The 24,197-nt window shown below is 55.6% G+C and overlaps 1 protein-coding gene and 1 pseudogene across 7 annotated transcripts in view; both read left to right on the top strand.

Moving 5' to 3' along the window:
- The window catches only part of LMF1 (lipase maturation factor 1), a 96,995-nt gene that overhangs the window by 40,216 nt on the left and 32,582 nt on the right, over positions 1–24,197 (top strand). For all 7 annotated transcript variants that reach the window (XM_064592276.1, XM_064592275.1, XM_064592273.1 and 4 more), the window contains exons 4-5: positions 7,375–7,523; positions 23,593–23,658. In XM_064592276.1, the coding sequence (XP_064448346.1) occupies positions 7,375–7,523; positions 23,593–23,658 (215 nt within the window). The remainder of the gene's footprint in view (positions 1–7,374; positions 7,524–23,592; positions 23,659–24,197) is intronic.
- On the top strand, positions 8,593–18,965 carry LOC123844319 (ubiquitin-conjugating enzyme E2 C-like; annotated as a pseudogene).

Below are 24,197 nucleotides of genomic sequence, written 5' to 3'. Positions count from 1 at the left end.
GGAGCCTGCTTCTCCCTCTCCCACTCCCTCTGCTTGTGTTCCCTCTCTCGCTGTGTCTCTCTCTGTCAAATAAATAAATAGAATCTTTAAAAAAAAAAAATCTCTGTTCTTCAGGTTGAATAACTTTAGTTGAACTATTTTCAGGTTCACTACCTTTTTGTTCTTTGTCCTCCCAATTGTTATTACATTCATCTAGTAAAATTTTAATTTCAGATATTTTCTTTTTCAGTTCTAGAATCTGTTTGGTTCTTCTCTTATAGTTCTGTTTCTCTGCCCAGTTTCCCTATCTGTTTATGCCTTATGGGCATGTTTTCCTTTACATCCTGAAGACATTTACTATGGATGCTTCACCATGTCTTCCTGAGCTTGCATTCTGGGTGCAGCATGAATGGAGAAGGGAAGTAAGTGAGATGTGCAGTCTGAGGCATGGTGAGTGTGTTGTTTGGTAGGTCATGCCGGGACAGACTGAGGCCCAGTTGTAAATGTTATGTCCAGAGAAGGCCTCCCTGAGAAGGTGGCATCTGAGCAGAGACTTGACCAAAGGGCCCCAGGAATGGGTACTGGGGACAGAGACCCAAGGTGGGCTTGAGCCTCCAGCAAGGGAGGAGAGCCCAGGGTGGAGTAAAGGGGTAGATGAGGCTGTAGGCGGGGTGCTGGTTAGCTTCACCCTCTCCCTGCAGGTCTCTGTGGGTCACTCATGTGGTGTTTTTCTATGATGATTCACGTCAACTGACTTGGCTGAAACCCCTCCTCCATTGTGCACTGATCCTTCCAAAAAAAACGTTTCTGGAAACTTCCCCTAATGGTATCAGGGATGTGGTGCCTGAGGACATCACTGGCCCTTCCCCTCACCGGACCACCACCCCAGAGTCCTTTGTGCATGCAACTTCTGAGCAATACTGGCTGCTGGCAGTGCCCATGGGGTCCTCGTTCTGTGACTGATGCCCGCCTCTCCTCTCCGTGGCCTCGTGGAATGTACATGCTGCCCAGAGTTGGGTCTGTGAGGTGTGCTGTGCCTTGGTGGCCTCCCGGCTTCCAGACCCAGAGCTGCCTGTCACTTCACTGGAGGGCCAGAAAGCACTCCCTTTAGAAGGGGAGTGAAGCTGGTCCTGACTTGTATGGGAAGGCAAGGAAGAACGCTGCTGTGCCCATGTAGTGACCCCCTGTGGAGACCGTGTATGTGGGGGGATGAGGCTGCAGTGCTGCCCTGACCTCTGACCTGGGTGCGTGCCGGTTGGAGAAGTGTGTGACTCCTTCCTAGTTCTCAGATGAGCTGACCCTCCCCATGATTTGCATGTTTATACAATAACTGGACACGGCAGCCTTGCACATCAGCCAGGCCCTGCCCTGCTTTGGTGACAAGGGTGTGCCCATCAGCAGCTTCAATGATGCCCAGAAACCATGTTCACTGAGTGTGTGGAAGATCTAGAAAAGCAGAGTGAAAATGGGTCATTCTCCAGAACTGTGTGGGATGAGGGTGACCCCACTTCCATCGGCACGGGGACCCAGTGTGCATGGATGCAAGAGCTCACTCCGCTGCAGTGCTGAAATGAGGCCCACTCCATGTAGGGCCCATGGACATAGGGTGTCTCTCAACAGACGTGCCTCCCAGGGTTGACGGAGAGCAGGGTCCAGACCTGTCCCTTGCACCCTGAGCTGGCCAGTGGGCACTCGGTGGCACAGGAGATCCAGAATATCCCTGCTGTGGCCGACGGCCCCGTGGACAGCACTGACCAGCACGTCTCAGCCTTCTGACAAGTTACTTTGAGACGGGCTTCGGTTAATTTTCATGCACAGGAAACAAAAAACAAAGAAATGGTAATGCATCATGCCCTTCAGCCTGATATATGTTAAATATTTGGAATGTATTAATCCTAAGAAATCTCTGTTGCTAGATTTAATTTCCGTTGACAGGAAGCATTTTCATATTTATCCAAAACTAGTAAAGCTAGCTAAGGTCATTGCTGTGAGTTTTGTTTTCGGGCTAGCTGGTGACACCTGCACAGATCTGAGCAACAGGGGACACCTGGGGCAAGGAAGTCTGGTTGCCGTGGTAACTGAGTATTAACCAGCACCGTGACAAAGTGCCGTGGACGGAGGGTCGCTGTGTGGGTGTACAGGTTACACAGGTCACTTCCTGTTCCCTGCAGCGCCCAAGGACATCCTTACAACAGAGATTAACAATTTTCTAAACGATTCATAATTGGGAGCATGCAGTTTAAAATGATTTTATTTAAAGCATGAAATCTTTAGCCAACTCTTCCAAAAGTATCCACTTGCTAGAAAATTCACTCCTATTCACGATCTGATCGGACTTAAATTCTGCCTCTGAAATATGGAGTCCCCCCCAGCTTGCCTCTCCTTTCAGAAATCAGGCTTCGTCTCGTGGACTAACGGCAAGAACAGAGCCTCACATGCCACGTTCCTCTACCCAGTTCAGGATGGTTCTGGAGGATTCCTGGGCAGATCCAGCTCCAGGCAGGGGGGGCCAGGGCTGGGGGGCAGGCAGGAGTGTGGCCCCATCTCTGGGGCGAGGCTGGCATCAGTACCGCCCAGCCCCTCAGGACAAAGGACTGTCCCCAGTCTGTCCCCTCAGGGCCAAGTCAGCTCTACAAGCCATTCTGGTGGCCAGAAGGGGTCGCCAAGGCCGAGCCCCTCAAACAGTGTCCTTCCCTGCAGACTCACACGTGTGACGCATCCTGGCTGTGGCTCGTTGCCACGGCGGGGGGGTGTTTGCAGCGGGTATAAGGTTTGCAGAGGGGTGAAAGGCGTTGGCACCTGTGAGGGGCGCCGTCACTCCAGAACTGTGTCTGTGGCGCTCTCTCACCCTCGCGGCACAAAGGGTCCCTTGCGTTTCTATGGTGCATCAGTAAATGTGCACAGCAGACTGGCGGGCTGCTTCATAACTTCCCGCCCTGACATAGAACCTGGAAAGATGAAGAAAGCGACTTTGAAGAGCTTCGAGTGCTCTCCAGCTGCTGCTGGGAGCCCTGGGCGGCCGCGGGTGGGGCAGCCCCGCGCAGGAGTGACAGCCCGTCAGAGGGGAGGCATCTGTCTCCTTTTTCCCGGTTTCTAACCTGAAGCTAATGGGTTTCCTGCTCCTCCTCTGGATGGTGGCTGTCATTCTTGAAGGATCCATAGGTGCCACACTTCATTATTCTAGGTAGGTAGTGATTTTCCGGAAGGTGACGAGCCCTCGGTTGGTACCATCTTTCCAGAGCAGCCGTTTGCACAGCTTCTACCTTCAACGATGTTTTTCTCCTGGGTCAGAAGCGGCTGCATTTATGCCATGTGGACCTTGACTTGGGGCGACCTCCACAGAGGCCTGCTGTAGGCCTCCTGTCTGAGCTGCCCTGGCCCAGCAGGCCCCTCGCTGGCCAGAGCGTGTCTGCTTCCCGTCCCGAGCAGGCAGACCCCAGAGAGGCAGCCGGGGCCCCTCACCCCCGCACTGTTCGCCTCGAGGCGTCATGCCCTTGGGCCACCCCCCGTCACCAGGCACAGGTCAGGCCTCTTGGTGCTGGGTTCTCTGGATGTTTAGCAGAAGAGCATCTTCATTCTCCACGTGTCCCTAAGTAGGGAAGAAAGGTAAGCACCACCTGTACATTGGTTTTATTTAGAGAGCAGGTGCCCTGAGCTGAGCCAGAGGCACAAAAAGTGGGGCCGAGAGATTGAGGCCCTGTGCTTCTAAATGCGCTGAGGGTCCAAATTCAGCACGTTTTATGGGGTCTTTCCTCAGGCTTCCCCTGCAGCGGCCTGGCAGACACGGGCCATGTGTCACATGCCCTTCCGTTTTAAATGCTAGTTCAAAAGCACAAGCCAGGAGAGCGGCCCCCCTCTGACCACACGAGCTGCCCACAGGCTGCAGGGCTCTGGGCTGTGGCCACTGCCGACCTGGAGGACCTGGACAGTGGTGGCTGGCCCTGAGCTCTGGTCAGTGCTGTGTCGAGGTTCACTGTCCCATCTGCACCAGCTGGGGTGACCCTGCAGCCTCCCCAAGTGCGGCCTGTCCCCGGCCCCAATGCCTGTTGGGACATCGCTGAAGGCAGTGAGCACGCAGCTCCTCAGAAGGGCAAATGTCGCTTGGGAGCTGCCTGCCACCTGTTCCGGCGGTCACTGTCCAAGCGTCAGGGTCAAGAGTGCCGACCCCACATCCCTCAACTGGAGGACTCCCCCGCCCCACTTCACATGGAAGCCTCCCAAACGTGGCCTGTTCACCACTTGCCTACATAATTGGAAATAAGCCGGTGGCCACAGAAGTGACAGTCCAGAAACAGGCAGCTGCATGGACCTCAGGCTTCGTGGCTTCCTAGTGGATGTTAGCTAACCATCACCCCAAAGCCAGTGGCGGGACCAAACATCAGCAGCATCCCTGAGAAACATTCAGTGGGGCAGAGCCTTCTAGGGCCACTGTGGAAGTGAACATTTGTTTTTAAAGATTTTATTTATGGGGCGCCTGGGTGGCTCAGTCGTTAAGCGTCTGCCTTCGGCTCAGGTCATGATCCCAGGGTCCTGGGATGGAGCCCCGCATCGGGCTCCCTGCTCAGCGGGAAGCCTGCTTCTCCCTCTCCCACTCCTCCTGCTTGTATTCTTGTTCTATCTCTCTCTCTCAAATAAATTAAAAAAAAAAAAAAGATTTTATTAGAGAGCCGGGGGAGGAAGAGAGGAAGAGACAGAAACACGGATCGCGGAGCCCAGCACAGGGCTTAATCCCACAACCGTGAGATCATAACCTGAGCCGAAGTCAAGAGTCAGATGCTCAACCAACTGAGCCACGCAGGCGCCCCCTGAAATTGAGTAGGCGTCTGCACACCCATGAAGGAGCCAGTTTGCTATCTCCCCTCCAGAAAAGGATCTGAGCACAGGTTGAAAAGGCCCAGGCGCCCTCCTAAGTGGGACTTCTAACTGGTAGGAGGCCGCGGTGGGATCGGCCAGTTGTGTTCAGGTCAGCGCTTGCAGTTGTGGGCTGCGGGAAGCCAGCCGGCGGTGCCCTGCGCATCCGTCTTCTGGGGACGCCCGCCCACCACACTGGAGGACAGTGGTGGTCCTGGTGCCGCAGCACAGCTGTTCCGACGATGTCGGCGAGTGCTCACAGCCCAGGGGCCAGCAGCCAGTGACACGATGGCTCCAGCCAGATGGGTGGGGGGTCGGTGAGGGGCATAGGTGGCTCCGCTCTCCCCGAGCACCCCAGCAGGGTGAAGAAGGTTCCAGTAGGTTCACAGGAGGGTAGCTGACCCTCTGCGGGTCCATGTGAGTCCCTGAGGTGGTGCTGTGTCCCTTGCCCGCCCCATCACCTGCTTGCCGGCACTTAGATGGGTCTCTGGGCTCTGCCATTTGCACATCACTTTGATTGGTGTCACTCAAACTGCATATTAAAATTCTGCTCGTCACATCTGTGCAAAGTGATGTGGCAATTAGAGAAGGCGGGCCTGAGCTCTGGGGAATGCTCTGCACCCACGTGAGCATCTCAAAGTCTATGAGGGGTTTCCAGTGAGTGCAGGCAGGGCCAGCTCTGCACGTCAGGGCTGAGCGAGTGTCCCTGTGCCCGCAGTGTTCAGGGCGGATGCCCCACCTGCCTGTCTCTGCGGCTTGCCTGGTTCTGCCCAGAATGCCCCGCGCCTGCCGGCCCACCCGTGCTGCTGCCCCATGGCCCAGGGCCTCCCGGCTCCGACACGTTCTCAGCGCGTGGGCAGAGGGACTGGATCGGGTGGTCAGTCTGAGAGGTTCTCGGTCAAAAAGTGGAGGTGTCCACAGAGAAGCACGCCGCAGTTACCAGTCACTTCCATGCTCTGTAGCACCCCTGAGGCATGAAGGCACATATTATAAAACACACCCCAAGTGAAATGAGTCCAAATTTGATGACAGTTATCACTCAAGATAAAACTAGAGAAACTGTCATATGAGGAACAAAGTCTGTTTTTTCCTGGTTGAGACAAGAAAGGGAGTTTGAAGTAAGTTGTAAAGCAAAGGTCTTGCATCGATGTGAACGAGAAGAGAAACTTGACCCAAGGTATGCAGTTGGTCTGCGTCTGGAATCTCCAAAAACAGACTAACTGCTGATACCTCCTGTTTTTTTCCTTCTGGGAGTTTTGACAGAAGTCGGGCTTCCCAGCTCTGGCTCAGGACAGGTGGACGCGATGGGGCTGGCCTGAGCGCACGTGGGCATCCCACACACTGAGTCCCCACAGAGGGGTGCCACCAGGGCCCCCTTCCCGGCTGCAGCCCCCACCTCATATCCCCTCTCCTGAGGGCACCCCTCCCCAGCACCATCCAAGCTTCTTTCTGCTTCTGGAATCCTCCCTGGACGGATGCAGTGTGCAGGCTGGTGGCCCCAGCGTCCCCAGCACAGGCGCACGTGGCTCAGCAGAGGCAGCGAGCCTCGGAGACGCCCCACTGGCCACCTCGCCCATCAGCCCTGGTGCCGGGCACCGCCTCACAACAAGCTGACCTCTCCCACAGAGGAGCTGATTGGAACTGGGGCTTCAGAAATCCCCAGAACACAAGAGAGGGTTCCCCCCATTTTATTATGAAAAATGTCAAACTACAGAAAGTTTCAAATAGGGGCACAGTGAAACCCATAAACCCACCACCAAGGTTGCACTAGGCGTCTGCTTCACCCCATCCCTCGTCCTAACCTTCTCTGCATCTCAAAGCAAGTTGCAGACCCCAAGAGCTGTCCATCCAGCCCTAAACACTTGGGTTTGTCTGTTGTCTGTTGTTTTGTTTTAGGAAGAAATTCACAAACCGTGCAATGCACAGATCTTCAGGTGCCTCTGATGAGTCTCGGCCCAGGCACCCCCTGTCCCTCACCCCCACTGGGTATCACCCTGGCATCCCTGGCAGCTGGGTTCCCATTTCTTTTTCCTCTATCAGTTTTGCTCATTCTAGAACCTTCTGTGAATGAAACCATAGTGCGTGGACCCTTGTGTAAAGCATCTTTGATGCTGATAAAGTTTTTGATCAGAATGAGATTCAAGGGAACACGTGCAGCATGCAGAAAGGCCAAGTGCCAGTAGCCTGAAGCCTGTTTCAGGTCCCAGCTCCGGGAGTGTCTGTGAGAACACGGAGCCCTTGTCACTGCCGTGCGTGTACTGCTCACTGCATTTCTCAGCGGGGCTCCCAGCGCGCACCCTGACCTCCTGCGGTGGAGCTGCAGCCCCTGACGCCTGGCCCTGCGTCTCCCTCTGGCTTCCTCCTCACCGAGTGCAGACCGGGGCCGGAGTCCGCTCTGTGTTCAGCCTTCATGTCAGGTCGTCACACCACCTGTCCTAGTTTAGGGACCATTTAAGTTCAATGGAGTTTGGTGGAACTGCTTCTTTGGAGAATGTCCGGCTGTTGCTAACACGGCCCTTTGTGTTCTTACTGTCATCATTCCAGGATGGGAGTCCCAGCTTCTGGAAACAGGATTCCTGGGGATCTTCCTGTGCCCTCTTTGGACTCTGTCTCGATTGCCCACGGGGACGCCCCCGTCCCAGATCGTTCTGTGGGGCTTTCGGTGGCTGATTTTCAGAATCATGCTTGGAGCGGTAAGTAGAACTTTTATTTGCTATGTTTCAGGGAAATGCATTGCAAAGGAGCCGCCCCTTGCTGCCCTGTTGGCTGGGCTGTGCCTGCTGGGCCCCTCCTGCTGCTTTCTGAGTTCTGTGGCCTGTTTTTGCGCCCCTGAAACGCCCCTGGCCCTCCAGCTCTTTGCACAAGCACTTTCTGTGGGACGCATCATGACTCTGAGCCCGTTCCATGAAGAGACTCACAGGAAAAGCCCCTCGGCAGCTGCACCTTTCTCCACCAGCCCTCCTGGTGGTTTCTGGAACATAGGAAATGTTTTGCGTGGCTTAAATCAGCAAGGGCAGGAACAGGTCAAGAAGTGTTACAGGATTTTTGTCCCTTCAGTGCCTGTGGTTCTTGGTCATGTCGCTTCGAAGAACAAAGAGGTGGACCAGACGAAGAGTGGTGGGCAGCAAAGCGAAGTTATTGAACAAAAGTAGAAAGCTGCCGGAAGGGGAGGGGACTGGGGACTGAGAGGGTTGCCCTCTGAACTTCCAATGAAGGGGTTTTTATAAACTCTTTCGAGGAACTATCTTAAGCATCCTGAGATTGGGCCCCTGTGGATTGGCCGCTAAGGTGTGCCAGTCGGGGCTTTGATCATGCACCCATCTCCCTATCAGGTTTTGTTCACATGTTGGTGGTCTTATGACTGACATTTGGAGGTGAAGTGATAGTGACCAATGTTTTAAATCAGCAAGGGCAGGAACAGGTCAGGAAGTGTTACAGGATTTTTGTCCCTTCAGTGCCCGTGGTTCTTGGTCAAGATGTCCTGCAGAGCCTGCTAGACAGGATACTTTCGTGGTCTCGTGTGAGCTGTAAAACAGGATGCTAGTGCGGTTTTGTCTTAGCTGTCCCGGCTTTTTTGCTTTCTTGTTGGGGACCCTGGCCCTGACTATGTAAGTGTCCAGTTAACTCCTAACAGAAAGGCATACAGTCCCGTGAGTCTCACCCCAGAGAAGCCACGCCAACTTCCTTCTTTTTCTCTGCCTGCTGTGTCCTCTCTGCAGACGCCTCGCTCGCTGGCTTCGGGGAGTGTCTCCTAAAGGCCAGGTGAGTCGGCGGCTCCCTGCACCCCGGCGCAGCTGGTCGGCGCCAGGTGTTCTCCCGGCTCACGCCCTCTCACCAGGCCCTAGAACCCAGGGTTCCCCCACCGCCAGCTTCCACGGGGCCCTTGCAGGTAGTCATCTGTTTCCATCGCCACCTACCATCATCTTCAAAGTTTTCAGAGACACTCTCTGAATCTTAAAATCAGGAATGACATGCTTCCTCTTGACCTCCAACTAACTAGGCACAGAACTTGGCAAATTGTGTTCACGGTCTCTTTCACTTTTCTCCTTTTGTTAGTAAGATCTGGGGTTTTATCCTGGTCACTAGCTTCTTTTGTACTGGACACCTTGTCATTCAGGTATGTGAACTCTCCCTGGGGGCAGGGGCCAGCACGAGCTCACAGAGAGCTTGCTTCTGCCACACCCGGTCCCCTCCAATCCACATGGCCTGCAGTCTCCCCTGTCCCCTGCAACCCGACGCTGGCTGGCTGTGTGCCCTGCGTCCCCGGCAGGCCCAGGCAGTTCTCCGGGAAGCCGCTCTTCCCTGCTGTGTAATTAGTGAGTACTGTGTGGTGGACTCCCGTGGGATTATGTGGCTGCCCTCGTCAGACGTTCGTACATGGAGTGTGTCCCTCCTTCCCCTCCGCTCTGCCCAGTGCCAGTATACCCCTCTGTGGCTGCCATTCATCTGATGCCCTTGTTCCCCATGTCCGTCTGGCCAGTGGGAGCCTGGCTTGTTGCTGCATTGCCCTCAGATCCTGAGCAGAGCCAGCTCTTAGCTGGCGATGGGTGGTCCTTGAGCAGCACAGGAGTCCCGTGGGTACATACCGCCCCAGCTCCTTTCATACTGCCAGGAGCCCACGCTTATGCGTTTCAGACACCCTTCTGGATGCTGAAGCAGCTTCATCCTGGTGTGATGACCGCCCGCTGTTCGGTTAATGCTGCATCTGAGGCTCTCTGGCCGGGACCTCCGGGGGCACTGGAAGCGGCTGGAGTACAGAAGGTGGGCGCTCCGCCTGGGATGTGGGCACCAGCACGGGAAGCCCCAGGAGCACGCATCTGGCCCTGGTGTGGCCGGCAAGGTGCCCGGCCCTGGGCAGGTGCAGGTGGTTGGAGCAGCCGTGTGGACTTAGCACGTGTCTGGACTTCACCTCAGAGGGCGCATTCTCCAGACTCCGCATCCACGTAGCGAGAAAGACAGGAGTCCTGATCTTCACCATTCCTCTTCCTCAAACACTGAAGTTATTAGCTGTGTCTGGTCACGTTAGTAGCAGGCTGTGGTTCCATGTCCGTCTGTGACTTCACTTTGGATTTTCTGTCCTCGGCTACATTTAGAAATCATAACGTGCGCAGTGTTCCCACCACTCCCTGGGGACCCGCCTGGGACAGCAGGTTCGTCGGGTAGAGTGGAAAGGGCCCCCACGGAGCGCAGCCAGCGTAGGGGATCTGGGCGGCAGCGCTGTCAGGCTGCCACGTGTCAGGCTTGTGGCGCCAGGAGGTGAGCGGCCCCCACGGTGCCTGACAGCACTGCCGAGCACCTTTCATGGCATTTTGATGGACTGTTCGCACCAGCTGGATAAAAATTATCAGGTGCACTAAAAGGTGTAATTACTCGATTCTGTCTGTGTGTTGGATGCTGCTCACCCCCCTTCGCTGGAAAGCAGGAAGGCAGAGCGGGCTTGGTCAAGGAGAGCGGCAGCTACACAGTGCCTGTCACCTCCGCACGGACTCAGAAGCTGCAGTGTCTGTGTTTTCTGCAGCATCTCCAGTGTGCTGAGAGGCTGGGGGCTCTTCCAGGGCTGTGCACCCACTGCCTCCGTGCTCCTGCGGTGGGTCAGTGCGGCCTCCCTGTCCCCAGGGCTCCTACGTGTTCATGCTGCGCCGGGCCGTGAAGGAGTGGTGGCAGCGGGCTGCCCTGCACTCTGTGAATAGCTGGAAACTGGACCCAGTGCGCTGTGCAGCCCCCGTCACACTGGACAGCAGACAGTGGGGCTTGGGGGGAAACACGGCAGGTGCCTGGCTGTCTGCTCTGCGCCTCGCATCCTGCTGGAATTCGGGGGGCAAGGTACCAAGAGGAGGGCCCCGGGCACAGAAGGAGCCCCGAGGAGGACACGGCACCCCTGCTGTTGCGGACCTGCCCCAACACAGAGCTCTGATCTAATCGTGAGAAACGAACACCACGCAAACCCCTACTGAAGGACATTCTTCAAATTTACTGACCAATATTCTCCAGGACCAAAGCCATGGAGTGCAGTTAAAGACTGAGGCCCGGTCTGCCCAGGGAACACAGCCATTAGATGTGGAGCCCTGGGCCATCCTGGCACAGGAGGAGGACGTCCATGGGAAAACTGGTGAGATCGGGTGCGGTAGGTAAGGTAGGTTCACAGTGTGGACCTGAGCATGACAGGTGCGCGGGGCTCCGCGCTGTGTGTACAGCTTTCCCAGGTGCTGGGATGTTTTTACAATACAAAGTTAAACCCCTTCATACTTGGCATGTATAAAGGAGGCAGTTAGAGGAGATGGTGCAGTTCTTTCAGATGTGAATTACCAGCACTGACAGAAGAAACAGAAAATCTGATAAGTTTTAGGAATTGAGCACCTTTCCAACTGAGAAAACCCCAGGCCCAGAAATCCTCACTGATGAGCAGTTTTATAAACATTTACGGAAGGAACAGTGTGAACCCTGCACACACGGATCCTAAAAACAGAGAGGAAAGCCTTTCCAGCTCATGTTTCTGAGACCAGGGAGGACAAGGACGTTTCAAGAAAAGAACATTCTAGAGCACTATTCTTCAAGAGCACCAACAACTTCTTGAACTATTAGCAAACGAAGCCCACAGCACCTGAGCGGCATGAGGCATTTAAACCGAGTGGGCTTTGCCCAGGATGCAGGACTGAGTGGACAGAAATGAACCGATGCAGTTCAGTGAATTACCGGATACAGGGGAGAGCTAAAATGCTGCGATCATCTTAACTAATGGAGGGAAAGCATGTGTTAACTGGTTCACAGTTAACGAAACATCTTGTGGCACACAAGGAACAGGAGGCTTCTTCAAGCTGATACATAAACCACCCACGTCTACACCGTTCTTACCTGCAGGGGACTGCACATTTCTGCCACGAGGTGGGGAGCACGCAGGGGCATCCACCTTCATCACATCTGCTTGACATTGTGCTGGAGATCATGGCTTGTGCAGAAAAGCAAGAAAAAGTAACAAAAGCCCTGAACATGGGAAGAAGTAAAAGCACCTGTCTTCAAGGTGAGGAGATCACGTATGTGGAGGGTCACAGGGTCCTCAGGAGGAATGCATGCAGTTACCCAGGGCCAGGAGTCAACAGACCATGCACAGAAATCCATGCTATTTCCAGATGCTAGCGAAAGCTGTCAGAAAACGAAATGTTAGGCAGTCGCAGTCGTGCTCTCCCGAGTTCCTGTGTCCCTGGCCACACCGCCCAGATGGCCTCTCAGAACCACGACCCAGCCGCCGCCGGCAGAGGAGCCAGGCCCAGCGGGGGTGCCACCCGGGCCCCGTGGACAAGAGGCTACGGCAGGAGCCAGTGCCCTCATGCTGTCTTATGACAGAGGAATCTCTGCCTTCCCTCAGTCAGACCTTTCCAAATGGGTGGGGGCCACCATGGAGATCTGAGGTAGAAGCTCTCCCCGGGACTCCCCAGTGGCTCCCTACAACGCACCCACACCCTGCTACCACCCCAGCACAGACTCCCGGGGTAACATCTGCCCAGGCACCCTGAAGGACAAGGGGTCCGCCCAGGGTGACGTCAGGGCCATCCCGGTGTCCATCCAGAGCCTGCGAAGAGAAACCAACACTGAAGGCCCTTTGCACACACATGCTGCCGAGCTCTGGAAAAACCCACAGCCTTTAAGAAGTATCTGCAAAAAGCCTCAAAGCAGGTCTCCAGCCAGGAACCCTGACTGGGGAGCCCCTCTCCTTGTGTTGTCTTTTTATCTTCTCCTTCAATGATCTGTTCTTTCCTTCATTTCTGAGACTCTTTATCTTAATCTGAGGGATCATTTTTGTTTTTATGTTTCTTAAATTAAGTCTCGGTTGAGCCCTTGTGATGAATATATTAAATACATACGCTGGGGTTTTTTTTAACAAAATTTTAACTACATCAATAACATCCATAATTAGGAAATTCTAACAGAAGTCTGATGCTCTGTACCCTAGGAGCTACCAGACATTGCTGAGAGAAACTAGGCAGTCTTCAGTAGACAGATATGCACATGTGGGTCAGAAGTTCCAGAACTGCTCACTGCCCAGCTGTCCCCAAACCCGTCAGAGGATTTCATGCAACCCAGACGTAATCCTAGAAGGATTTTCTTTTTAGAAGTTGGTGAACTGACTTAGATTTGTATGGAAACACCATGGGCCTAGAATAGCCAGAAAAATCTCGAATAAGAATAAGTTGTAGGAGACTCATCCCTTGTTCCAGGATTTCCCAGAGGTCATGGTCAGTGAGACTGGGCGGTGGGGACATGAGGACCGACAGCTGAAACGGCACAGTCCATGTGTCTGAAAATAGTCCCACACTGAAATCACCGTCCCATTAGTTTTGACAATTGACCAAGTCCGTCCAGCTGAGAAAGATCGGCGTCTTTGACGTGGTGCGCCGGGCGTCTGGTTCTCTGTAGAGAGTGAGCGAGCCGCAGCCTCTGCCCCTGACAGAGAGCTTGGGGTGGGTCCGTAAAGAACACATACAGCCCAGTAACAAAGAAAAGGGGGAGGTTTTAGCAGATACTGCACAAAGAAAGACCTGCAAATGGCTGTTTCAAGCACTTGAAAAACTGCTCAGCTTCACTGGCCCTCAGGGAAACTAGATGCCACTGTTCTGCAGGTGCCCACAGGAAGAGCTGAACTTACAGACGGCAAGTGTCCTGGCTTGGGCTGCACAAAATACTGCAGGCCGAGCGGTTTGAACAGTGCTGACTTCCTCGTGGTTCTGGAGGCTGGCAGTCGAAGACCCATGTTCCGGGGCCTTCCGTCCCCGCTGGGGACTCTTCCTGATTCATGGACACCCATCCTCTTGCCGTGTCCTCTGCTGGTGGAGAAAAGCCCCCATGTCTCGACTGCGTGTGCCAATCCTGTCAGGTCAGGACCCCATCCTTACAGCCTCATTGACGCTTAACCATTTCCTCAGTCTAAATATGGCCACACTGGGGGCCGGGGCTTCAACCTACAGATTTGGGAGGACGCAGATGTCGGGCCCTTGGCAGCAGGGGTGTGAGCAAGAGGAACTGCCCTGCACTGCTCTCCTGTGGGCGTGAGAAATGGCCTGAGTGTGTGGGAGCAATTGAGGCACTTACCTACGAAGTCGCCTCCTCCACCCTGTTGGTGTTTCCGCTCCTTATGACTGGCCCAGGGGAGCTGGAAATGTGCTCACGAAAGCCCCGCCCCGGCACCAGGAACTGGAAACCAACCACAGCCCATCACAGAAGGATGGGTACCAACCCATGCTAACTCCCCGGGATGGAAAGCACTCAGCAGGGCAGAGGAATGAGGACTGACACGCAGGTGTCGTGCTGGGGGAGAGAAGTCAGATGCATGGTACGGGTCCTTGCGCAGGGCCTTCCAGAACGGCAGAGCCAGCACGCGGCCACGGCCGTGGAGAAGCTTTCCCCTCCAGGATTCGAGGTGGGGACTCACTGGGAGGCAAGGAGGAACTTTGGGGCCACCGGAATGTCTCCTGTGCTGATGGGGTGAGGGTCTGCAGGCATGCGTGTGCACAAAAGCTCCTCAGCCCCAGGCTTCCCGGCAAGACATAAATCATTTTTGAAACCTAACAAGAGGTGAACAGCCGGGGGAAGCCTCGGGGGGGGATGGCTGGTCGGCTCCCACGTAGAGCAGAGACATCTGTCTTTGTGGGCAGGGCTGGAGACTGACAAACCGGCAGGTTTTCCTTGGTGTGCCTCCATTGAGCACCAGAGAAAAACCATGTGCCTTCCAGCCCTGGAAAGACCATCAGCCCAGCCGGAAGCTTCAGCTCGAGACAGAACCACAGGATCCAGCTTCCTGGCCAACTCTCTGCGCCAACTGCAGGCATGGGTGGTATGGGGTGGGATGTCCCGCTTCGTCTCCTAGCTTTGGCGCCCACTGATGGAGAGGTTACATGATGACCTGAGCCGTCACCCTACGGTTGACGTGTTATGGATTCTGGCAGCTCCCTCATGCAGCTGCGAGCCAGCCTGCTGGGGGCTTCTCCAGTGACCAGGGCTCCCCACTTCAGGCTGCTGAGATGGCGAGCAGCCGGGTGATGCAGGTGACCCCACTGGACTTCCCTCCTCGGGGCAAAGGCACAGGTCTGCTTAGCATGTTCACCTGTGCCCTCCCACTGGAATGGGGCAAATGCACACCAGATGCTTCTCTGGAATGTTTCTTGCATGTTTCAGCTCAATTTTCTCTTTTAAACGCATGGATTTCAACCATATTAGTGTGGAGAATCTTTTTCATTTGCAGAAAATGGCAAAGAGCGTGGGTGTCTGAGTCACTGTATTTAAGATAATAGTTTGCCCTTAATTATGCTTTAAAAAGGTTTTTGCTTCACTCTCAACTCTCTGCTTTTGTCAAGACAGAAATATGTACGTGTGTTTGTAGCTCCATTGGGACTGGCCGGTTTCGTCCCGGAGCAGGTTAGGATGTCCGCAGCTGGTCTCCGAAGCCCGACCCTTTGCGTCTGGTGCCTCCGCGTGCCAAGTCGGACCAGGCAGCGGGCTTCCCACGTGGCTTCAGAGCCACAGCTGTCCTGGACAGCTCCTGGGCCGGCCCGGCGCCCTGTGCTGTGCCGAGGGCTGAGACCCCAGTTGCTGAAGTCCTGGGAAGTGAGGCTGTGTCCGTGTTGCCAGGGATTTGCGGGAGCTGGACAGCACCGAGGGGAGGCAGGACGTGGTTGCCGTCTGGACAACCAGGCCGCACCTTCTTTGTGCCCCTCCGTCCCTGGGCTCCCGTCTGGGTGCACACGTGGCCTGGGTTCGCAGGCCGCAGGCAGTCCAAGGCACTTGGCTGCTCCTCGCGTGAGAACCTTGTGGCAGGATTGCACAGGAAGGAAGAGTGTGTGTAGACCGGGCCGCGGCACATGAGAAGACCCGCGCCGCAGCTCGGTCGGACTAGGGAGAGTGGCCGTTGGGAGTCAGCGCTGTTAGGCTGCCCTTCTGGGGGCGCAGCAGCTTTTGTCTGCTTGCGCTTAGTTAGCGTGGCTTTCACCTTTCTGCATATACTCTGCAGTTCTTCCAACGTGGTGTACTACACTTCTACTGATTGTAAGTTATTTTTACTATTCCTTCACATGATATGAGCTAAGAATTGATACCCTGGGATCAGCCGGGTGGCTCAGGCTGTTAGTGTCTGACTCTTGGTTTCAGCTCAGGTCATGATCTTGGGGTCATGAGATCGAGCCCCACGTCGGGCTCTGCACTCAGCAGGGAGTCGGCTTGAGATTCTCTCTCTCTCCCTCTTTGCCCCTCCACTCCTCAAAAAAAAATTAATACCCTAAATTCTTATGGACCAAATCGCAGCTGCAATGAGCCATTTTCATCCTAAGCTGTGTATTTTGCTGTGACCGGAGCAGGTCACTTGCATGTGCAGTGAATGGAAGGTGCAACACGAAGGGGAGGGCAAGCGCCAGAGCCCCCAGGCACCTCTCAGAAGCTGACACGGCATGAACTTTCCTGTTCCATACGTCTAGGTGACCCCCAGGTGACTGCAGTGAAGAGATGCCAGTGTGTGTTTCCCATGTGGCTTCATCAGCAGGGGTGTGACTGCTGAGCATCCATGCCGCTTATGCTCGTGGCTGTAGTACCCGCAGTGGGGCCCTTCCGATGCTCGTGTGCAGACTGTCCTGTTACCACAAGAGAAAAAGGCCGTATCTGAGATGTAGAAAAGCGAGGCCTGTGGACCTACATTTTCCAGGTCCGTATTCAGCAGGGCCAGGAGCCATGGCCGGGCTGCCATCGTCAGCACTGGGAGAAGACGCTGTCCTCAGACCACAGGCGGTTGCGTCTAAGGCCCTTGCTGTAAGAGTCAGCTGTCTGAAACGTGACAGCTTGGCTAAAATGGACACATTCCTTCACAAATGCAGCTTCCCAAAACGGAGGAGGAAACAGGAAACCTAAATAGCTCCATGTCTGTTAAATACATTGAATTTGTAATCAAAACCCCTTCCAGAGAGAAAGGTATAGGCCCAGATTGCTTCACCAGCGGAATCTACCAGATGCTTAAGGAGGGAACAGTAGTACTCCTACCCAGACTCTGTTGAAAAGCAGTGGAGGTAGGACCACTTCGCAGGTTGTGTTTTATGTGACTGTGAAACCAGACCTGTTCAGGTCATTATAGAAAGGAAAGAGACCAGCATCCCCCAGGAGCAAAGGCACAGAAACCCTTAGCCAAACATCAGCAAATCAAAAGGCACGGTCTATCTTAGGAATGCAAGGTTGGCTTAACATGTTTAAACCAATGAGTGCAACTCACCACAGTAATAGAAGAAAGCAGCAAATGGAAGACAAGCACATGATACAGTTCGACACCCACCTGTGATGGTGGGGGGACTTCTTCCGGGGACAGCATCTGAAACCCCGGCCAGCCCATCCTGACTGGTGGGGATTAGAGCGCTCACACCCAGCCAGACCAGGCCGGCGTGTGTTCCTGCCAGTAACTCTCAGCGCTGTGTTGTAAGTCTTGGTGCAGGAAGACCGGAAAAAGAGAAAGCATAAAGCTTGGCAGAAAAGTAATGATGCTGTTGTTCACACACGATTAGAGATGCATAAAACCTGGTGGAATCTGAAAAGCAGCTAGTGAAATGAATACATGAACTTCGCAAGGTTGCAGGACACAAGGTCACTGTGAAGCACACGTACTTTGTGCATGATGAAGGAATCATTACAAGAGATGATCTGGAAAATACCATCTGCAGCGGCCAAGAGAACCTCCAGTGCCTGGTAATGAGCCTGGTTACGGACGTCTAAGGTGCGGGTGTGGCAAGTGCAGAGCATCAGCGGCCTCAGCCTGGACCTGCCCCAGGCCTCACAGGTAGGAAGATGCTGTCGCTGCCACATCTGTTTCATCAAAGTGCGTGTGCAGATTCGAGGCCATTCCTGTCCCGCTCCTAGTGGGCTTTTTGGAGAAGTTAACGTGCTGACTGTAAAGTGTACCCGGAAAAACAGAATTTTGAAAAAGAACAAAGCTGGGGGAGACACCTCCTGATTTTACAGCTTAATTTAAAACTGAAGTGTGGCATTGATCTAAGTTAGAGAAATGGACTACATCTCTCCTGTCAGCTCATACTCAACCAAGAGTCCCGAGTCAAGTCAGTGGAAAAAGGAAAGCCCCTCTTAGCGAACGGTGCTAAAGTGATGGGAAATCTGCAAGCGAGGACAATGAACTTGGGCACTGTTTCATCTGCACCAAACTCTACCACTGTGGACAGAAGTGCAGAAGCAACGCCGTCAAGTTCTAGAAGAACACTTGGGAGAACACCTCATGGAAGCACGCCCACACAGGTACGGTCAGCCCATTTCCAACCGAGGCACAAGGTCAAACACTGGGGCAGGCACAGGATTTGTTTTGCAAACATAAATGCCAGGAGAATAAAGGTTCCCAAAGATAACACACTTACATTGGGGTAAGCAAAGATTCTTTGACCGGGCACAAAAAAGCCATAACCATTAAAAAATTTTTTGCTAAACATACTTCATTGATATTAAAATTTCTGTTATCAAAACACAGCACTAAGAAAATGACTAGGCAAGGGCGCCTGGGTGGCTCAGTTGGTTAAGCGACTGCCTTCGGCTCAGGTCATGATCCTGGAGTCCCGGGATCGAGTTCCACATCGGGCTCCCTGCTCAGCGGGGGGTCTGCTTCTCCCTTTGACCCTCTTCCCTCTCGTGCTCTGTCTCTCATTCTCTTTCTCAAATAAATAAATAAAATCTTAAAAAAAAGAAAAAAGAAAATGACTAGGCGAGCCACAGACTGTGAAAAATATTTGCAGTGCACTGGCCGAACCAAAAACTAACATCTAGAACACAGAAACCGCAGTAGAAAGGCAAGCATTAAGCTCAAACACACTTGGAGGACGGAGATCTGAGGAGTCCACTGTGGGACCAGCACGTCCTGCTGGCGGGCACCCCATGGGGCACAGCGCTGGTTTGGGGAGGGGATGCAGCCTCGCGAAGAGCGGTCGGCAGGCCCCACTAGGCGAGACTGCCCTGCAAGCCGGCCTCCCACTCCTGCGGGTTTGCCAGCAGAAAGGAGAGCCTGTGTCTGCACAGGAGCTTGCACGCACCTGCAAACCTGTTCACAACAGCCAGACCTGGAAACAACCAAGGTCCATCAGCATGGTGTAAAGGGCACGTCCGTACAAGGGGCCGTCTGGGGTGGTCCAGGAGCAGACAGAGTTGGCACTGGCCGCAGCTGCCTCCTGGTGAGCGGGGCCTGAATAGCCTGGGAAGGGGTCCCAGAGAACGTTCTGTGGGATGGCGGCTGCATCCTGTTTGGGATGACGGGCATCTGATTGTGTGCAATTGTCAGGACACACTGAACTGAACACTTACAATGCGTGTGTTTTGTTTCATGTTAAGTTATAGCTCAACCTTTGATTAAGAGGGTGTCAGGGGTTTACGTTTTCCTCACGGCCCTTGCTGTGAGGTGCAGCCCGGTAAACTCCGCACACCTGGGGGTGGTAAGCAAGGCATAACAATGCAGCCACCCCAGGCCTGGGGGCCCCCCGCCCCAGAGAGCGAAGGCAGCTGCCCGACCACTGATGCCCAGTGGAAGCCGTGTGTGGGCACAGGGCCGGGAGTGAGCAGCGTGCTTCTCTTTACATCCTGACCTGCGCCCGTCTGTGCTGCTGCCGTCGAGCCTCTGGCGTGGCTGGCGGGGGGGGGGGGGGTTGTGCAGCGAGTTTTCTGGATGTGTGCGGAGCACGGGACCCCCGGGTCTGCTCTGCAGCAGAGCTGTTTGCTGCCGCGGTGTCCAAGCCACTCCCTCGTGAGACTCACACCACTTCTGTGGGAGGGAAGATTCCCGTTGCCTTGGAGGCCCAGTGGCTGCCTTGTGAGTGGACTGGAATTGCCCCGGAAGCAGTTTCCCTGTTCGTGTGCTCCCCTCCTATGTTGCTGAGGTGCTGCAGCCCCATGGAGGTCGGACCGTGGCCGGCACGGGGGCTCGGGAGAGGCGCTGCTAACCACCTCAGCCAATAGCTGCGGACCAGGGAGATAAGTCAGGGCCCCTCCTCGGAGTCAGATGCCGCCAGTAAAATTTTGTCAGACGTAATGAGGTAACTGTTGGAGTGAGTGCAGTGCACCCCCGTGAAGGCCAACCCCGAGTGGGGGTCACCAGGTCCTTGCCGTCCCATCCTGGGATCCCCATACAGGAGAGCACTTACTCCGAGCCGCTTCATCGCACGGACACGGACCGCGAAGCAAGGGGCTTTCCCGTGAGCGCGCAGGGGGCCAGACCACACACTCCAGTACTTCTGGAAAGGGCAGTCTGTGGTGCTCTGGACCCTGGCCTCCGCTTCAGCCCCTGCTCACAGCCCCACACTCGCCCCCTTGGCTCCTGTCTCCATCTCCAGACACTTGGCTCGGAACAGCCTGGGCCTAAATGGGCATCGAGTCCTTGTGGCTTGCGAGCGCCTGTGGTGTCCCCCCTGCTCCCTGCAGCCCCTCGCACGGCCGGCCACTGGCAGAGACGCCAACTTCGGAGACGACGCAAAACCATCAGTCACCGGCCCCCCCCCCCCCCCCCAGCCCGTGTTTCCGGCACCTGCCGGCAGCGTTCACTGCGCTGTGCGCGCTGGATTCAGGGTGGTTTCTTTATGGCTATTCTTGGGCCAGGCAAGTGCTGACAGCACCCCGAGACAGCGCGAGCGTGAAGGGGCCAGGGTGGCATGGAGACAGGTCAGCCCTGAGAGGTGCCCACGTATGCCTGTGACCCCAGTGCCAAATAGGGGGCACGTGACCATGAATCTCAAACTCACCCAAGACGTAGAGCTCCCCCCACTTGCCTGTTCAGCCCCCAGAGGAGAGGGACTGCAGGAAGCCTGAGTGGCGTCCCAGACTGCCAGGCCTGCCCACAGGCATCCTCCTGAACCCCATGAGCCCGTTAGTGTGCATGGCCCGGGGTCATTGAGGCTTCTGGAACTCTGAGGGAAGGAGCCCCGACGTAGCCCAGTCCCCGCGTTTGCAGAGGGAGGAGGCAGCCCTGTTAGTGAGAGAGCGGGGGGCAGGGTGCACTCAGGATGGGCTTGCTGCAGACGGCTTCCTATGAGGAGGCCGTTCACCTGGGTGCAGCTGCAGGCCTGGCAGCCCCTCCTCACCCTTGGCTCGGGGTGAAGCATGCAGCATGGAGAAACAGATGTCCTTCCTGCGGCAAGGCCTTGGGCCTCCTGTCTCCAAATGGGGGTGTCAGAAGCACGTCCTGGGAACCGCAAGCATCCGGAGAGGCCCGTCCGTGTCCCTGGGCGGCGGCCTTCATGCTCCTGCCCCCTGCCCCCAACTCCCCGCAAGGCCTGAGCCTGCCCTGGCAGCCTGGAATGTCCCAGCACCTCGCATCCTCCCTTCCCCAGAGAGCAGGGGTGGACAGCTGTGGGTCACGTGGCTCTCTTCAGGTCTGGCCTGGTACTGGCTTGTCTGAGCCATTTTTTCAGAATTAATTTTGGGCTGAAAAAGGCTGACAGAAGTCTTTGTTCCTTTGACGCTCACTCAGGAAGGAAAAATCCGTGGAAAATCTGACATCTGCACTATAGGGAGAAGTCAGTGGATGGGGAGGAATATAATTACTCTCCGCTCCCGGAAGAATGTCTCAGATCTTTAAGTGTCTCATATCAGCTTAGAACTTGAATGACATTTTAATTATTTTGTTTTTTTCTTCTCTGCCTGGTTTGAGTCTCTAAAGAGACCCACTCTTGGATTCCGAGGGGTGCGGGGAACGGAGCGTCGCTCACGGGGCTGTCGTGTGATCGTGCCGCTTTCCCGCCCGCGCCGTAGGTCAGACATGCTCAGGTCTGGACAGCAGGCACGTGGCTCTTTGAATGTGCCAAAGAGTTGCAGCCAGGGGCTGTGTCTCTGGCACTGCTGTGACCTAAGCAAACCCAGTTTCCAGAAAGACGGGGACTCATCTTCAAATAGCACCACCCAGGTGCCTGGCGTGCGGCTCTGTGTGGGGGCGTGCACGGCCCCTGAGGCCTGGTGGCCGGGCTGGCGGAGGGCGCACTGTGTGCACGCCCCTTGTCAGAGCCATTGGTGGGTCAGGGCCCAGGACGCCAGAATGCTAGGATCCCTGGGGGATAGGTTTGTAAACCGGCTATCCAGCTGCACGTTTAGTTCCTGCTGAGCCCATGTGCATGGCGGGAGCACTGCCACTCAGTCTGTGGAGGCCTGAAAGGCTGCCACACGACCCTGGGACCTCCTTGTCGTGCCTTGTTCCTGCTCCTTTGAGTGTTGTTGTGTCCATGCCACTCCCCACTCCACACCCATGCTGCCTCTCAGCCCATCCTGTGGGCTCCACGTGCCAGACACGTCCCAACTCCTGGATGGTCCTTCTGCCTGGACGGCCACAGAGGCCTGCTGACAAAGGACCGTCCTGTCCCCCGCTCAGAGCCCTCACCACCCCAAGGTCCTTCCCTGCGTGAAAGTCCCTTTTAGGTGTCTACGCCTGGGCCACCACCCCTGGTATGTATCCACTCAGCTCAATGTTGCTGCGAGGCTGTTCTGCTGATGGGATTGAAGACCACGGTCACGGGGCGCCTGTGAGGAAGTAGAGCCGAGGGTCCTGGGGCCACAGCTGGCAGCGCCACCCCCCCTGATGGCCGCCATCCCGGCCTCGGCCCTGACCAGCCAGCTCTGTCCCTTCCCAAACCTGACACTGTGGCCCAGGGGCCCCTGGGCTTTGTCTAACACAGCCTTTCCTGGTCTTCTCTGCTCCGGACACACAAGTCCTTGGTTTCCCTCACACCGGCTGCCTGGGCGTCTGCCTTTTGCTCCTCGTTCCTCCTCCAGCTTGTCCCCGCTTCTGCAGGGCTGCCCACCCTCCTCCTCCAGAGCCCAGCGTGCCTTCTCTGCACCTTCCACACACCCGCGCCACCCCAACCAGGGTGGGCCCTCCTCTGTGCCAGGCTCGGCCTGTGCGGTTGTATCTGCTGACCGGGCGGGACTCGGCCCAGAACAGTCGCAGCTGTAAAAACCAGCATCACAAGAGAAAGCCGAGCTGCATCCCACGCTTGTTTCTCTCCGCGTACTTCCTCACCTTCTAATTCAGCTCTTATGTAAGACACAGAACTCAGAACTCAATATCTGGGACCCAAGCGGAGCTTGCAGGGCTGGCGGGGGACAGCCTCTGACTTAGGAAGGGAGCCACGAGTTCCCCAAGAGAAAGTGGGGGGCGGGGCACGGTGCTGGGGGTGCTGGGAGCTCGGCTGCAGGCCATTCCAGGGACCCTTCCTCCACAGCCATGGCCCTGTGTCCCGGCAACAAAGCCGTAACCTGGACGCATGTGGGCCCGGGCACCCAGGTTTCCCGCGGGGGGAGTGAGCGCTCGAGCCACTGGGGAGGGCTTGGCCTAGTGCACCTGAGCTTCTGAGTTGCTCACTGCCATTGTGAGTGAGACGCACCTCCCTTCTGGATCCCTCGGTCTAGCATCTGACCATAGCTTTGTCAGCCTGTCCGTTTCTAAAGCCTCAGAAATACATTCCTGCAATGATGCTCAGAAAACCCAAGTTTTTGAGAAAGCACAGAAGGTACTGTCTTTATCCAAGGAAGCTGGTAGTTTGGATGTGTCGTGCGCATGGTTTGACCTCGGCTGTCAGGAAGCCCTCAATGTGCTATTGCTACAGCTTCATTTACGTCTTACCTCTTACGTATTTCAGGCAGGAGATACCCTCCTCCGCTCCCTTGAAGCTTCCTTTGGGTCCTCCCACCTGTGGCTGGTTTGCACGCCCCTGGGACCACTGCCAGCCTCTGGAGTGGCTCATGTTCCTGTCTGTCTTGCCTTGGCAGGGCCTGATCAAGATCCGGGGAGACCGGTGCTGGCGGGACCTCACCTGCATGGACTTCCACTATGAGGTAGGTTGCATGGCGGCCGCAGGCCGAGCTCCCTGTCCCCCACCCGCCCCACCACCCCACCCATGGGGATCAGCACTTGTACTATAACTGCAGCCTCTTAGAGGCCATGCCTTGGGTCACAGGGATGCCCTCTCCTGCTTGCTTTCTTGTCGGAGCACAGGTAGGTCACAAGGTAGTTTTCAGAGTGTCCCGTGTGCTGGGCTGGCAGATGGGGCTCCTGGCCCCCATGGCTGTGGGTCACGGGGTCCGTTCTGCTTGGGCGCTGGTCCCTCCACCACTGTCCATGGTCCTGCTTAGGCATCCTCCCTCCTGGCATCAGGGCTGGCCCCACATGCCCCCAGGAGAGTGCACAGTGGGAGTCACTCTGCCGCCCGCCCTGTTCCCCAAATCATGGCAGACGGACATGGTGGGAGGTGCGAGTCCTGCTGTCCTCAGATTTCCATGGTCCCCTCCCCCACCTTGGCCCCAAGCTTTAGGCAGTCGTCCTCTCCGCCCCCTTCCCTGGGACCCCACCCAGGTCCAAGCCCCTCTGGACATTC

This window comes from Mirounga angustirostris, unplaced genomic scaffold, assembly GCF_029215605.1.
Source record: "Mirounga angustirostris isolate CCGP_5_RB_7025 unplaced genomic scaffold, mMirAng1.0.hap1 SCAF_5, whole genome shotgun sequence".
Taxonomy (NCBI): Eukaryota; Metazoa; Chordata; class Mammalia; order Carnivora; family Phocidae; genus Mirounga; species Mirounga angustirostris.
The sequence above is the reverse complement of the archived record's forward strand: the minus strand, read 5'-3'. Positions and strand labels throughout refer to the sequence as shown.